This window comes from Glandiceps talaboti, chromosome 16 (genome assembly GCF_964340395.1).
Source record: "Glandiceps talaboti chromosome 16, keGlaTala1.1, whole genome shotgun sequence".
NCBI classification, from domain to species: domain Eukaryota; kingdom Metazoa; phylum Hemichordata; class Enteropneusta; family Spengelidae; genus Glandiceps; species Glandiceps talaboti.
In genome coordinates this window covers 13,799,012-13,816,650 of record NC_135564.1, presented here as the reverse complement: position 1 = coordinate 13,816,650, position 17,639 = coordinate 13,799,012, and the positions used below count along the sequence as shown (strand labels likewise).

Below are 17,639 nucleotides of genomic sequence, written 5' to 3'. Positions count from 1 at the left end.
CTTGATGTCTTTATTTACCTCTATTTCCATCTCTTTATATTGTTTGATTTTGGTTTCTGTTGTTCCAGGTGATTAATGCCTTCACTGCCAGAACAACAAAATGAAAAAAAAATGACAATAAATGAAGAAAACAGAGGTACCTAAAGAAATAAAGTTGTATTCACTACATCAGATTTTAATCTGATTGAGTATCAGAGGCTGTCCTGTGACTCGTACACAAATCATTACAAGATTCCATGGATGATATTTAATGCTGTCAAATATAGCATTTTTTATTCACGTTAATAGTGGTCAAAATGATATGTATATTTCAGTTCTTCTGTTGATATCTGATGTTGAATAACAATGACCTGTCACGATACTGTTTTATATGCAGGTAGGTATGAACCTCGGATGAGGCAAATATTTGTAAGTAGGTATGAACCTCGGATGAGGCAGATATTTGTAAATATGAACCTCAGATGAGGTAGATATTTGTAATATGAACCTCATAAGGTAGATATTTGTAAGTGGGTATAAACATCATATGGGGAAGATATTGTAAATATGAACCTCGTGAGTTAGATATTTGCAAGTATGAACCTCAGATGAGGTAGATATTTGTAAGTATGAACCTCAGATGAGGTAGATATTTGTAAGTATGAACCTCAGATGAGGTAGATATTTGCAAGTATGAAACTCGGATGAGGTAGATATTTGTAAGTATGAACCTCAGATGAGGTAGATATTTGTAAGTATGAACCTCAGATGAGGTAGATATTTGTAAGTATGAACCTCAGATGAGGTAGATATTTGTAAGTATGAACCTCAGATGAGGTAGATATTTGCAAGTATGAAACTCGGATGAGGTAGATATTTGAATGAAAAATTCATTCATTCATTCCTGTAATATTTTGATCATAATCACATATCCATGTCAAATTGTAAGGTTCAATAATGTAAACACCCCCAACCCAAGAACTTCACTCAGTCTATTCCAAAACTTTAAATGTGACATTCTCCGACAGCCCTAGTAAAGCTATTTACTATTTCTCAAATCTCAAAAAGTTATTAAAACATTTTAAAACACAAAACTGAAAAAGAAAAACCAACAGACCGTAAAAAAAGTGTCAGACATTTGTTAAGTTAAGATATAAGGTGAAATTACTACAATCGAAGTCAGTTATGTTGGCTAGAAGGCAGTCATCCTTAGCATCTGGTATTGGTGGTAGCTCAACAAACACGTAAACAAGCACACTTGCTAGTAAAAAGACAAAGGCCATAAAAACTGTCAGTAGTCTTCTGTATATAACGGTTTTCACTGATATGTTTCGAACTTTACCGCTCTCCTTAGGTGGCCTTATCTCGATAATTTCATCATTTTTCAGCACATTTTGTAAATTTCTTGCATCCACCCCTTCTGTGTCGTTTGTTTCTTCTGTGTCGTTTGTTTCTTCTGTGTCATTGGTTTCTTCTGTGTTAGCCATGTTCAACGTTGGCATGATATCAGCATCATTCAAAATATGGTTGTCATGGTGATGGACGGTGGAATGATTCTGCTGAAGATGGTTTTCTGTTTTACATACAGTAGATATGACATATTTGTTGTCCAGACTCGATGACGGTCCTGTCTGTGTGAAGCTACTGGCGTTTGTCTTCCCTTGGGTCATATTAGAAGACCGCTGTGACATCATTAATGTTTCCGTCACATGTTTGTTATTGATGTGCTCATCATTTTCGATGCCAGTTCGTTTTAGAGCCTTTGAACAAACAAAACAAAAATAGTTTAAACAACGTTTGTAAAGTTCAGTGTATGAACAACTCTTATTCTAGCAATATGCAGTTGTCAGGTGCAGTCAACGAAGCTGTTCTTGATAGTTGATGAAATATGTACAGACATCACTGGGGAAAGAAAACCGATGTGCATGAATGTCAAGAAGACAAAGAATTTCTTAACTTTTTTGTTTTAAATGTTTCAAAAAATGTTAAGGGTCGGAAGCTTAAACTAGGGTCACTCTGGTTATCAGAAATGCACAATTTTTTTTTATTTGGTCAAAGTATCAAAAGAGCCAAATGATCCACAATGCACAAAGTATAAAAGGTGTTACTAGTCTCGGAATCCTTTTGTAAATATCAGTCTGGGGCAAACACAACAAAAATATATACTTACTTGTTTTGCTTGTTTGTCCCAATTCAGCTTGACTAGAAGAGCTATGTTGGCACAACATTTGAAAGCCAGGCCTACATTTAGAGAAATCCATATAGCTGAAACAACAATTTAGGATAACTTAGTGGTAAAAATCTAGTTCAAACGGTTTCCAAATGGATGCAGCCTAGAATCTAGCCATGTGGGGATTTTGATTTAATTACAACTACTGACATCCAACCATGGATGAACAGAACATGTTACAAATTGGGAGAGTAAACAATTGAATTGGATTACAACTGCCGACATCAGACCATGGACAAATGGAACCGATAAAAATAGGGAAAGTAAACAATTTAATTTGATTCCATGTACAACTGCCGACATCAGACTGTGGACAAACAGAATCTGTTACAAATAGGAAAAGTAAACAACTGCTCTTGGCACATAATACTTCACATTCACAAACAAATTTCCAGTTCCCCTGGCATTTCATGTACACATAAAGGGGCCATAAAACTGTTCTTATCACACCATGGTGTGTAATAAAAGTCTCTGCTGTTCCAACATGCTGAGCCAGGTGTTATTAATCTAATTCATTTGTTTGACGTCACAGTGGGTAAATTCTAAAAACTTAGAAAGAAAGTGCACTACATTAAAGTAAACGGCTGCTAGCAAAATACCGGGTGTTATATACATTTTCAGGTAACAATTTTTTAAATTTGTGTTTTGGGCAAATACTTAAGGTTTAATCAAATACTATGATTTACAAACACAGATAAAGTTTCGTTCGAAGATGTCATCAAAAGTCTAAAAGTTGATAAATTACACACTTACCAAATATGCCCATGTCTTTGACAAACAGAAGTAGTAACATTATTGGTAAGGCTATCACATAGAAGGCAATAAATGTTATGACGGCTATAATCTTTTGTAGACCACAGCCTTGTATGATACCAAAACCCACAGTCTGGTACAACAAAACAAATCACAAAATGAACATTTCATACACAGACATTTTGTTTCGATATTATGATTAGCCACACACAAGCCTCCCCTGCCCTTACCTCTACCCCACCCACCACGTTACCATACTTTACATCCATTCATGTACGCATGAAATTTAATACACAATGATGGCAGATGGATTTTCAGTGAACTAAAACACAAACCAAAACTATTATTGCAAACTATGTATGTTGATCTAAGTAATCAACACACCCTGATGTAATTACACTCACACTAAGGTGGTGTTTCTGATAGTATGTTTTCCGCAAATGACTGCACATATTAACCTTTACACTATCTTGATTACAGGGTGATTTTATCCTGCCCACATAACCAAGGCACTGCTATCATCCACTTGTGTTATTTACCACATGCAAAAAACCATACTTTAAGTTTGTATCTGTCTGAGTTTGTTGATAGTGAGTTGTCCACAGTATTAGCAATGTTGTCAACTCACCCCAAAGACATCAAACATCTGATATAGAGCAACCAATGGGAGAGCTTGGCCGATTAAATCAAGAACTTCACTGTCAGATAAAATAAACAGTAAATCATGAAATAATACTCATCAAAAATGCAGAGCTAAGTGTAATTATAATCCAATTCATTTGTTTACTTTCCCTGTTTGTAACAGGTTTTGTTCCTCCATGGTCTGAGGTCGACAGTTGCTACTTCACATGCATTGTTATCTAATTCTAGGTCTGAATACTGAATCATTGGTCATTGTTCAAAGCATAGACCCTCCCGTTGGTGGAGGGTCTTATGTTCAAAGTGTATCATGTGTTGAGAGGACAAAGTCAAGATCAACCCAACAAAAGTTCTATAAAGCTATGTACACTTTAAAACTCACAAAAGTCAAGTTCTGTCAACATTTTAAACTCATTTACGCACCTGTCATTGGTGAATATTAAACCAATTTTCTTTCTTGTCACTACAAGGATAACAGCCATAATTATTGCCAGGAACTCTGAAAAACAAAACAAATTAAAAACCCAGGGTAAGATATCAATTACGTGTATGGCCGTATGGCGATGTCATTTATTATACCATCTGTATGCCAAGTTGTAGATATTTGAACTGAAAATACAGGATTTACTTTGTTTTATTTCATTCTCATGCCACGACAATATATGCATCTATGTTATGCCAATATAATGGTATATACTCAAAACATTCACAACATAATTTTCCTCAATTTTTGAAAAACTGTGATATTCATTATTGCATGTATGTGTCATTCATTAGTTGTATTGGTTCACATGCCAAACATCAATATTTGTATTGTATGTATGTATGTATGTATGTATGTATGTATGTATGTATGTATGTATGTATGTATGTACATATGTACGTATGTACGTACATACACGTATGTATGTACAGTGGTTGCACTGCACAGCAATCCAAAAAACACTTGAGTCCCTGTACAGGTACTATTGGAGGTATTTGCAATCATGCTTGTAGTGTTTTCTACTGCACGTTCACTTGCTACCCTCATAAAAGTACTGCTGTAGTGAACATCATTGCAAGCAGTCATGCAAATACCTCATGAAGATTCAGAAATAAATTGACCTCTAATTGTGACAAATATGAACAAAAAAAATAAAATTAAAATTAAAAAAAAAGTCATAAAGAAAGTAAGAAAATAAATAATTTAAGTACCCATAGTTGTTATGGAAACAGCAGCAGCCAATTTTGCCTTCCTGGGTTGGTTTGCACCAAGAGTATTACCAACTCTGATACTGGCAACAACACAATAGGCCATAGAAACCTGAAATTTATTAAGAAGTGAGAAATGGAAAGAGTATCATCTTGTTTGATCGTGTAAGGTTTCTTAACATGTCTGGCATAAATTACATTGTGATCACTACCTGGTAACATTTTGATCTACACAGTTTGCAGGTAACACCTTGAACCAATATCCTCCACATAACTAACAAGTTCTAAAGTTGCATGATTCACTGATTTTGTTATAAGTTTTCTAACATAATCTTTTGCTTTGACTTTGTTCAAGAAAACTCACACTTATCGTTAAAATCAGGGTCACCATGTACAATTTTGAAAAATTATAACAAAATTGTTGTTCTGGAATTCAATTGCCTTCCCTTGGCACAGTTTTGAGAAATTTGAATGATTTGGTTTTCATGGGAAATTGATCCCAGAGGCACATTCTACCAACCCTGGGCATTATATACCCTGAGTGGGTATGTGAAGTATCACTTACCAAATATGAGTCAGTGGGTATATGAAGCATCACTTACCAAATGTGAGTCAGTGGGTGTATGAAGAATCACTTACCAAATGTGAGTCAGTGGGTGTATGAAGCATCACTTACCAAATGTGAATCAGTAGGTATATGAAGCATCACTTACCAAATGTGAGTCAGTGGGTGTATGAAGAATCACTTACCAAATGTGAATCAGTGGGTACATGAAGTATCACTTACCAAATGTGAGTCAGTGGGTGTATGAAGCATCACTTACCAAATGTGAGTCAGTGGGTATATGAAGCATCACTTACCAAATGTGAGTCAGTGGGTATATGAAGCATCACTTACCAAATGTGAATCAGTGGGTATATGAAGCATCACTTACCAAATGTGAATCAGTGGGTATATGCAGCAAAACTTACCATGTAAAAACCATATGCTAATTGAAACATAGATCCCTGAGCTGCTAACTGTGCATCTCCTTTGGCACCTACAATTGTATTTGAACACATTATATTAACATTACATATATCGAGGTGGGGGGGGGGGGGGGGTATGTGTCTTTTTTTTTATTACAAGCTATTTGGTTTTAACACTGACAGAAAATAGAGAAGACCACAAAACTTATACAGAAATGGAATGATGGCAAGTACACTGAATAAATTCTAACCCTAAAGGTATGTACACATATGAGGGAGGCAGCTTACGTTTTTGGCATATCTATGTACAAGATCTAAACTAGTAGACAGAATTATTCTAAACACAGCAACACAATATTACTATTTACCTACTGATAAAATAAAACAAAAAAAACAATATTATTTTAATACAATGATAAACATGCAGTTAAACAACAGATTCAGTACCTTTTCCATTACATTGTTTCTTATGTGACTGGAAGAGAAGAGTGGGTCACCATGTTAGACACGTAAATATCGCAACAATTTTATATACCAACAGAAAGGTAACCTTTTAACATGGGTGTAGACACTTGAACTGAGACACGCCTTATATTTGTGAAGACAGAGATTAGATAAAAATTACAAGATTTTCCCATAAACCCATGCAGGAAATCCCCCATTAATACCGAGGTGCTATTTCATCTCCAAAAATTTCATTGAAGTTGATAGCAATAATCAATACAAGTGTACCAAAGGCAGAAATAAGTCTGACTGGACTTTTCCTTTAAATTGATAGCAGTAATCAACACAAGTGTACTAAAGGCAGAAATAAGTCTGGCTGGACTTTTCCTTTAAGTTGATAGCAGTAATCAATACAAGTGTACTAAAGGCAGAAATAAGTCTGACTGGACTTTTCCTTTAAGTTGATAGCAGTAATCAATACAAGTGTACTAAAGGCAGAAATAAGTCTGACTGCTCTTTTCTTTTTAGTTGATAGCAGTATTCAATAAAAGTGTACTAAAGGCAGAAATATGTATGTACGTACGTACATACATACACACACACACACACACACACACACACACACACACACACATACATACATACATACATACATACATTCATACATACAGCCAGAGACAGACAGACAGACAGACAGACAGACAGACTGACTGATATACACACATACACATACATACATACATACATACATAGTCATACATACATACATACATACATACATACATACATACATACATACATACATACATACATACATACATACACACACACACATACAATACATACATACATACATACATACATACATACATACATACATACATACATACATACATACATACATACATACATACATACATACATACATACATACATACATACATACATACATACTAATATACATACATACATACATACATACATACATACATACATACATACATACATACATACATACACAAAAGAAATATATTTTTCTAATTCATAAATTCAAGTTGTGCACTCTTCCAATAACACCTGATGACAGTGGTGGTGGTGGTGGTGGTGGTGGTGGTGATGGGGTGGTGGTGGTGGTGGTGGTAGTAGTAGTAGTAGTAGTAGTAGTAGTATGGTCTTTTATTCTGTACATCCAAGGCCATCGACCCTAAATACAAATACCTGATGACAATATAATACTTACCCATAAGGAATGTACCAATCTCCCAAACCCACCATTCCAATCCTATAGCCAGGATTCCTGCTACACCCAGCTTACCAAATACACCCCAATCAAACAGACATTCCACTGTCCAACCTACAATATAATAGGTTTGTATATATATAATTCTCAACATCCATTCACCTTTTTAATAATCTAATGTAATGTAATGTAATCTAATCTAATCTACATTTCTTATATAGTTGGCCATACATTACAATCTCGATGTGCCTTACGAAGCTGATAGCACTATGATTCACCTGTCCACTGTCTATGGATGATTTTATAGGCACCTGTTTAAAGTAACTAGGTTAAGGTCAAACCTGAGATCACACCAGTTTTGTTATCAAAACTTCCAAACTTATCTGATATCACGTATAATGTTGATTTGTGACTTTGTGATGATCAGAATCAATCACTGACAAGTAAATGTCACAATGCGTATTTCAAAGCCCATGGTCTTGTCTTGAGGTGTTACTTATATCTCTAGTAGAGGCTTCTCTACACCAGCCTAGGTTTATGCTCTTGGAAGCAAAGGAGATCTGATTTGAATGTGAAATCTTGAAATTTAAGTTGATTTTCAACAGAGTGGTGCAGATACTAATAGTGTAATTGCTATTAAGCCTCTGTATGTGTGGAGTGTTAATTTAATCATAGGTTTATATATAAGATCCACTTAGATTTAGCAGCGCTGTTAGTGGTACTTTCAAACTAAGAACATATTTCTGTGCTTCAAAGGGCAAAAACCTTGGCTTGGTGTAGACACGTTCTGTAGTGCTGAGAGTTTCTGAAGATAGAAACACAAAAACCAAATCTCTGGGCTAGATGTCACATAATGTACTATCCTGATATCAACATCACTTTCTCGGCGCACTCAAAAATTATGTGATCAAATCGTTCAACTAGTCTGACTAACATACATGCTACAGATCTCATTATTTCTATAGGTTATACATCCTAAAAAGTTCATATTATCACATCTATGTACACTGTATGGCAGCTATTATGTCCCTGCCCCGGGGGGAGGGGGGGGGATGTACACTGTAATGTTGTTATTTACCTGCCCATGTTTCTTTATGTAAATTCCTAATTCTGATGTACAGCAGCAAGGACAATGCTAGAAGCCAATATACAATAGACAGAGCTAAGGCAGCACCTCTGTAAATGAAACATCATCAAGAATCATACAATTAACAATTAAGCCTGCTGCAATCTTTCTAAGCACAGCTTTTGTTAACTTATTTTAAAAAGGGCAGTAAGTAGGTAAAATGTACCCCGAGTTCCTCAGATTGTTACTGGGTTTACCCGACCAAAATCAGGATACATGTAACTGAGTCCAAAATACATTGACCTTTTCCAAGGCATAATGACCCACCCTAAAATCTATGCCACCCAGTTTTACCAAATTTTCTACCTCTGTTCACCAAAGTCTTAACCTTAGTAAAATCACTGCTCAGTATGCAGAACATATGCACAAATTACACTGTTTAGTGCAGATATTATCAAGTACATACCACTGTGGTGTCATTAGTCTCAACAAGCTAAGACAGTCACAAACAAAAATTCTTATTGCAATATGTAATTACGGATGCCAATGTGGTTTCTTACTAAACCACGTCTGGTCAAAGTCCCTCATTCAACACAAAAAGTTGTTCATCCAATCAGTGAACCCCAACTGTTATATAGTTCAGATAGTTATGTTTTCCATTGTTTTCCATATGGTCTCTGTGTTATTGGTTTCTTCCCATCAGATGTATAACCATTACAGATTGGAAGAAGTTTTATATTGTCTTTTTAAGTTGATGTCAGTTCCGCATCCACTATTTCTTGCGAAACTTCACAATTTCCGTGATTTTTTTTCTTGAATACATAAAAAAAAAGTTTAGGGTTGGCATCAAAAACTAGGTGGGGTCGGGTAACCGGAACCAAACCATTTGTTTTATCTAGGCATAATATAGGAAGACTAACATACTATACTTACCCGACATCCATATTCCATACAAATAAAAGTAAATAGTGAATTGGTATACTGTAGATAGAAGCTGCTACCACAAATATCATGACTGATATCACTATATTTTGGTTCTGTAGGTACTTGGATAAAACAATGAAAAGTTGGACGCCCTGAAACAAAAATCAACTAAAAGTTAGTATACAAATATCTTAAAGTATTATGTGCCTTAGAAATAACAATCACACATTTTTATTAAATAATTTGTTGAAGAAAACTCAAAGCTATTCTCAGTTAAAATAAACATCAAAAATCGATGGTCACCTCACAAATTTTTGAAATTGAGGTCAAAATGATATAAAAAATTTAGCCATTTCAGAATCCAATATGGCCGCCAAATCCAATATGGCTGCAGACTACTGTTCTAGGCCTTAAAAAATGGTGTGATTCCAATTACACTCAATTTTAGAATAGGTGGTGTAGGTAGATTTTTTATTTGATCTTTTTTTTAAATATTTTTTTTTTCATATGTGAGTGTCTAGTTCAGGTAGTTCTATTTTCCATTTTTTCCCATATGGTCTCTATGTTATTAGTTTCTTCGCATCAGATGTGGGAAGGCGGCGATCACCCAGAACAAACAAATGACACAACACGATGGAAGTAGAGGTAAATAAAGACATCTCGCCACTTTCACCACATCAGATTTTAATCAGATTGAGAATTCCCACAAATACACCAATCAGTGCTATTCTATATCTTTACGATAACTGAACAATATTTTCATCTATTTAAAAAGTTGACAAACTTACTGGCACTCCTGCCATGTACATCTGAACATACAGGGCTGAAGCTCTGTCAAAATAAAATGGCAAAAACACACAAATTTTTATATTAATGTCTGATTAGGATTAGGTGCTACAAATTGAAAAAGTTATTAAAATGTTTAAATAGGAAATGCTGTTGCCGTGTCAAAAATGTCTTTAAAATTGAGAGAGAAAGGAAATTGGGGGGGGAGGGGGGGAAACATTGTCAGTGATTAAAGACATGGTTAGTTATTTTCATTTGATGGAGACAAAATATAAAAGTGTACCTTGCTGTACGTCTGTCTATTTATAGACACTACGATAGTGGTGGAGTGGCCTAACTGTCTATTAAAAGTCTATAAACGCCTGATATAACATACCTTGCTATATGTCTGTCTATTTATAGACACTAAGATAGTGGAGTGGACTCACTGTCTATTTGAAGTCTATAAACACCAGATATAACATACCTTGCTATATGTCTGTCTATCTATAGACACTAAGATAGTGGAGTGGACTCACTGTCTATTTGAAGTCTATAAACGCCTTATATGTCTGTCTATTTATAGACACTAAGATAGTGGAGTGGACTCACTGTCTATTAAAAGTCTATAAACACCTGATATAACTTACCTTGCTATACGTCTGTCTATTTGAAGTCCTACTATGATTAGCTCTGCATTGAGGTATATAGCCCAGGTGATAATACAAGTTACAGCCATAATTAGAAGACTTCTTTGTAACATCACACCAACCATCTTTTTGTTAGTACTGCCATAACTCTGTATATTTACAAGAATTCCAGAAGTGATGATGATTTATACTTCATATCAAAACATATAATTATGCACTTAATTATGCAAATGAGCAATTAATTGACAGCACTAAATTTCATTATAGTGCCGGTCAGGAAAGTGTATGAATTACCTTTGTTAACTAGTTTGACTAGCAATCTACTAATTAATGCAGAGTTGGTAAACTCTGATAAGACAGTGATCTAGTAGGAAATAGGAAAAAAAAGTGAGAGGAAACAATAGTTATTGTGCCAATATCAAAAATTTTATTTGAAATATAGAGAAAATAATATTAGAAATAAAGAAAATCGAAATAGAACCACTTTAACTATTACAGATCATTACTAGAATCAATGTTCATGGACTCTATAAGGTTTATAGTATCAAAGATGTCACACACAAAAATTGGAAGCAAATTCACAATTTTTACTGATGTCTCATCAGCATTATCAGGGGTCAGTGTGCACACCCTCTATTAAGCCAATTTGACGTGCCACTGACGCACACAATTACTAGTGACACAACAAAATTTGGTGTTCCCCTATCTCTTACTATGTGGTGACTCACAAGAAATGCCAGTTTTTATCATACTGACCCACAACAACAAAATTTGGCTATCATTAGAGGGCACATTATCAGGGGTGTATTACCACGGGCTGTTATGTGTCTTGGAAGAAGTGATAAAACTCTAACTCCTTTCATTTCTCTCTTTCCAGACGTGTGATAACAGCCCATTGTACCGGTAGTACACCCCTGACAATGCCGATGAGATACTTGTAAACATTTTGGATTTGCTTCCAAGAAATCTTTTGGCTCTGTGAATAAGATAGACATTTTCATGTGATAAGAGAGTCATTACCTGAGAGAACAAAGTATCACAGGCAGAGCCAAGACCCCAAGCAATACACACACCAGTCACATTACTGAACTATATAGAAAATAAAAGGAAAAAAAGTCAATCTAGATAGTTCTTGTTAAATGTTGACTTCTCACACTGCTGACTGTACTGTTATTACTGATGTTCATGCTGAACGCTCAGTTTGTAAGTGGTTTAGTTACGAGTGAAAAGTAGGTAAAAGCTGCCTGAGTTCTCCAGTCATTTACTGGGGTTCCCTACCACTTTTTTTAATAAAGAGTTGTTGGGTAATAAAATCTACCTCCCAATACCATGGCCTTATCTACTTACCAGGGTTCTATTATTCTATGCCAATGATTTTGCTGAGCAGATATAATTCCTATTAGTCATTTTACCAGGGTTTTCAACCAATGTTCTTGTTAAGGGTCAAATTAGGCAATTTCTGCCTGAGTTACCCAGGGCCCAATCAATTAACTTACCAGGGTACCCTACCAGTGTTTTTGCTAAAGGGTGGAAAGTAGGTAAAATCTATCTGAGTTCCCCAGTCATTTTTGAGGATTCCCCACCAGTATTTTAGCTCAAGTTGGTAGCGTAAGTACATCTACCTGAGTTCCCAAGTCAATTTGCCAATGTCTTCAGACAAAAATATGGTGTAAAATATGGGAAATCATGCCAATTTTACCTCTTTTATCTCTTTCTGTTACCAGGGGTTACCAAACCGTAGCAAAAACACTGCAGTTGGCCGCCATTACATGTTTGCTTGTTATTCATAAAGATCTGGCAAAGTTTACTTTGTATGAAACACTCTTACCCCACTTTCTTTATGCACAAACACAAATATTTATGTAGTTGCTACTCATGGTTGCTATGGAGTTTCTACTTGTGGTTGCTATGTAATTGCTACTTATGGTTGCTAAGGACTTACATTTACTCTCCACATACACTTTGTTATGTATGTTTTGTGTTATTTGTTATCATAATTATAAGTGTCTCATTTGTGTTTTGCGTTTAATATGAGCTAAGCATTTACCATATATCATTTCTTGGGTTTCTTGAATGTATTAAATTTGTATATTTTTTAAAGATTTTAACAATTTTTGCGATTTTATTACTTTTTTCTCGAATATGTAAAAAAAAAGTTTAGGGTCGGCAGTGAAAAGCTAGGTGGGGTCGGGTAACCGGAACAAAATTTATTTTTTTTAGGCCTCAAATATGGGGTAGCCAGTGATTACATAAACAGATCAATAACAAATCTCAAATTTGATAGAGTGATACCGAGAAGATTACTTGGCAAATTCAAAGCCATTTTTTGTTGTCCACGTACACAGTTATTAGAACGTTCTTATCATAGTAATTTCTATTCAGCAGGTATTATGGCTGTACAACTATACTCTCCACTTACAGACTGCCCCAGTGCTCCAGCGGCTAGTTGTTCCTTACCGAGTTGTCCACAGAATATAATATTACCTATATTGATAGCACCTTGACTCAGGAAAAAGATGACCTAGTGAAAACAAGATAAAATAAAAATTTTAATGATTTATTTGGAATATTTTAGTATACTATCTATATTATCTATAAAGTGTTGATTTTGTAAGATAACATATTATCAAATCTAGGTCAGCTAGCATGACCTTGAACTTAATCTACATTTTGGGGATTGTTTTAACTGTTTTCTTATGAATGCTACAATGATCAAACCAATACATTACTTATAGAGTTCAGACTACTGTGAGTATCAACTCTAGGCCACGGTGATTTGTAAAACTGCAGATAAACAGGACTTTGGGCGCTATTCACATTGTATTTTGTACTTGACTCAGAGTTGAAATAAAGCACCCATCAAAATCATCATCATTTTAGGATATCTGGTAGAATGAAATCTACAAATGGGTATTGAGATTGTCAAAATGGCTGCAATATGCTATCTAAATCCAAGGCTGATCACAGCTAATCTCCATCCCTAGCCTAGCTGTTAAACCTTCAGGCTTTCTTCTGATATTACAAGTGACCGGAAGTCGATTTGCATGAACGGTGCAATGGACGACGTTTAGTATTCCATCCCTACCTCACCATGTAGGTGGTTGAACTGGTTAATATGTGAACAGAGAATCTCAGGACATGCACTTTCGCTTTTCTTTAGACTTACCGTATGAAAAACAAACACACAGCAAAGTAAAGAAAGTACATAGTCAAGTAGTTAATTAATGATATTATGATTGTGACATCTATAACAAATGACACTTAAACTTTAAAATCTCTTTAGAAACTCAAGACATGTAAACATACTTAGTTGGTGTTTTTACTACAATTGGGATACCATGGCAACAGAGGAGGTGTAATCAGGTAAATCTGGTGCAGTTGCTCATACATTGTACGAAAATTTTGTGTGGGAACCCAAGTAATGTGTCTTATACTAAAGATGTTATTTACTTTATACAAATGACCATACTCAATCCAGACAATTTTGTAGTCTTGATAGAGGCTATCTCAATCTGATTAAAATCTGATGTGGTGAAAATGGCTAGATGTCTTTATTTATCTCTATTTCCATCGCTTTGTGTTGTTTGTTTTGTTCGGAGTGATCACTGCGAGGGGAAGGGGGGTTGGGGGATAATGGATCCCAAAACATGAATGAGCTGAGATGGTTTATCTCATAAGAGTTGAAGAATATTTTTTGTCTCATACAAGCTGCAGGTAAGAAACTACGAGACAAAAAATCCCAAATGAGTATGAAATATTCCATCTTAGAATATTGGTTATATTAGTTAGAATGATACCAGTCACTTGCGAGATTTTTTTTTAAATCTCATATTCTTCAAATGATTTGAGTTTGTTATTCATTTTTAGTTTGGTGCTGGACTTTTTTCATTTTTTCCCAGTTACTAATAGTCTCAGGGTTGTACACATTCCACCATTTCAATCACTCATTCCGGTTATTACTTCGCACAAAAATACTCATTTATGTGATAAAAATATAACATTCAAATGAAAAAAGACTTGAGTATGTCTAACCATTGGTGTGTGGGATTATTTTTCTCATGCCCTTTTTTTGCTGGCAAAACTATAAAATTTAACTCAAGTATTGGTTCAGAGTGTGGGATCAAGACGACCCACACTTTTTGTCTCACACTCGCCTGCCAGGACATGAGAACACCACATCTTGATAAATGAGAAAATCACAAGAAACTGCCATAGGTTAGTGGTATGTCAAATTGGCTTAATGGACACGTAGGCTACTTGTTATGTTATGTGAATCAACTACTCCAATCCACACTGCCAGCATAGTCTTATAAATTACAAATTCGTGACTACGATGATGACGACGACAACAGTGTCCAAAGTCTGTAATGGTATTGTATTGTTATACAAGTTGCCATGTTGTTTTCACTGGCTTTTGGGTTTTTTTTTGAGTGATTTGGGTCAAGGAGTACAATTCATAGATGTCCCTGTCATTGACCCAATTTTGGTACACTGATTATATGACTTGGACGATAATTGCGTCAGCGAACATGTTGTGAATCAGAATGAATGATAAATGTGTGTGTACTCACAGTTGGCCATGATAGGTTAGATGATAAGGGATACACCATTTGATATTTGGAAGGGGGGGGGGGGGGGGGGGTAGAGGAATGTTAGAACAAATAACCCAGCTACAAATGTCAAATACCCCAGCCACCATCAACGGTATCTTAACTTTTTAAAGATTCTTGTCAGAGATTTACAACTATTGGCGAATATTTTAATTGTTGACGCCCGTATATGAACTCACCCCATGTAAGCTATCCTTGAAAATAATTAAATAAATAAATAAATAAATATATGCGAAAACAAAAACTACCATCAAATCAAATTGTGGAAAGAACTGAACTGACTTAGTACCTTGAATATTAAAATTTTTCATAATGATAAAATATTTTTAACTAGTATGGTATGCAACATTATACCAATTCCTGTAGTTCCTCCAGCACCCACCCCTACCCCCCTCCCCCACCCCACAAGACCAAATAGTTTATCCTTAAATGTATGGGTACTCACAGTAGGCCATGCTAGCTTGCTCTGTATTTTCAGTTCTGTTTTCCATCCCGACATACTTCCTTTCAAGGAACAACAACGTCCTTTCTTGCTTTCATCATTTGTCGGTGAATTTATTTCAATTTCTGCCATTGTAATATATCAGATCTGCAAAATATAATAAATTACAAGTGTGAATGAGTAAATGAATACATCAATCAATATAAATATATACAACATATTTTACCGCTGATAAACTCACTTCCATCAGCTATTTGATGTACCTCTGGAACTATACACTACAGGGTTTCGACATGTCTTCTCCGTAGCTACATTGTACCATGTGGAGTATCGGTCCACTCCAGTATAGGATTATCAAAATGAAATCAAAATGTTTTGCATTTTAACCCAGTCCTAGGATCATTTACCATTTATTGTTAGTTTCATGTTATTTGCCTCTGCGTTTTAATGTCTTTAATTTCATATTAATTGTTACCATGGTTACTGTTTTAATCTTTTGAAATGGTATCATAATTTTATTTCTTGCTTTTATATATATCACTTGTACTGTATTGCCTTTTCAGTGTTTTATCAAATTTCTTTCCAATCCTTAGTTTTCACATTTATTCACCTCTTTCTATGACAGTATCTGAAAAGTCACATTCCGGTGCATTTTATGCAAATTGCAATAAGGTTATATTATATTTAACACTATTAAATGTAAGATAAATCTACTCCGTAAATTTGTTTGTTAAAACAAACAAGCCTTCACTGAACACATACACCCCAATTGATTTGTTGTATGCAAATTTAAATTTGGCCTTGAAGATGCAGGTCAAGGTCAAAAGTCAATGTCAGAATAGAAAGCATACCTCTAACAATATGGGTATACACACTTAAATGGTGTCTCTTGATATAAAACTGAAGGTATTGCGCAATTGACTATTTGACCTTGAAGATGACGGTCAAGGTCAGTTTTCATTAGGTACTGACACTTATGAAGGTCAAAGTCAAAGGTCAAGGCATAAAAAGAAAGCGTACCATCGATAATATGAATGTAGACACTTATAGAGAGTATTGGTGACTTAAATTTCTTGAGTTATCACAGGAGGGCATTATTTCAACATGCATTTTTAAGGGTCAAAGGTCGAGGTCTCATTAGAAAGCTAATCATTGAATAGGTACTTGAATGGTGTCTCTATGTATTGTAATGTATGATGGCCATGCAAATTGTGAAATTTTAAACCTGCACTAGCAGGAACATGACTTTTTTTTCATCAAATAACCAAAGATATCTGACAATTACTTATAAAAAGATATTGTATGTGTTGATTTAGTTGTCACTAATATCTATAGGTAGTGCAGTGTAGTGGCAAGTTCAAATCTTGAGCAAGAGCTCAAAGGTTTTGATGAACTAAAATTGTCACCATGTTAAATTTTGTTTAATTAGTTAAAATCAGTTAAATTTACATGATGATTCCGTATTCCCGAGATTTATTGCTACCCTGATCAAGTAAATTGGCACCAGAGTTTCTGGCCTGAGCATAGTCTAGTTCCTGACGGACCGTATTACATACTACGTTATCTTCATACTGCAGTTTATATTATTCCTGGGAATTTAGTTTCTCTTGGTCGACAGAGAGCCTTTACAAAATGCCGGTATTAAGGCTTATATTATATATATATATATATATATATATATATATATATATATATATATATATATATATATATATATATATATATATATATATATAT

General features: G+C 34.9%; 1 protein-coding gene across 1 annotated transcript in view; it reads right to left on the bottom strand.

Annotated features, from left to right (window-relative positions):
- Positions 1-308: 308 nt before the first annotated feature.
- Positions 309-17,639, bottom strand: part of LOC144447454 (multidrug and toxin extrusion protein 1-like) — an 18,728-nt gene continuing 1,397 nt past the window's right edge. The window contains exons 2-16 of the mRNA XM_078137485.1: positions 15,906-16,049; positions 13,270-13,371; positions 11,871-11,939; positions 10,851-10,999; positions 10,224-10,266; positions 9,445-9,587; positions 8,524-8,621; positions 7,446-7,559; positions 5,765-5,832; positions 4,796-4,904; positions 4,025-4,100; positions 3,591-3,660; positions 2,963-3,095; positions 2,150-2,244; positions 309-1,739 (exon numbers count right to left, since the gene is read on the bottom strand). Of these exons, the coding sequence (XP_077993611.1) occupies positions 1,110-1,739; positions 2,150-2,244; positions 2,963-3,095; positions 3,591-3,660; positions 4,025-4,100; positions 4,796-4,904; positions 5,765-5,832; positions 7,446-7,559; positions 8,524-8,621; positions 9,445-9,587; positions 10,224-10,266; positions 10,851-10,999; positions 11,871-11,939; positions 13,270-13,371; positions 15,906-16,034 (2,028 nt within the window). The 5' untranslated portion in view covers positions 16,035-16,049 and the 3' untranslated portion in view covers positions 309-1,109. The remainder of the gene's footprint in view (positions 1,740-2,149; positions 2,245-2,962; positions 3,096-3,590; positions 3,661-4,024; positions 4,101-4,795; positions 4,905-5,764; positions 5,833-7,445; positions 7,560-8,523; positions 8,622-9,444; positions 9,588-10,223; positions 10,267-10,850; positions 11,000-11,870; positions 11,940-13,269; positions 13,372-15,905; positions 16,050-17,639) is intronic.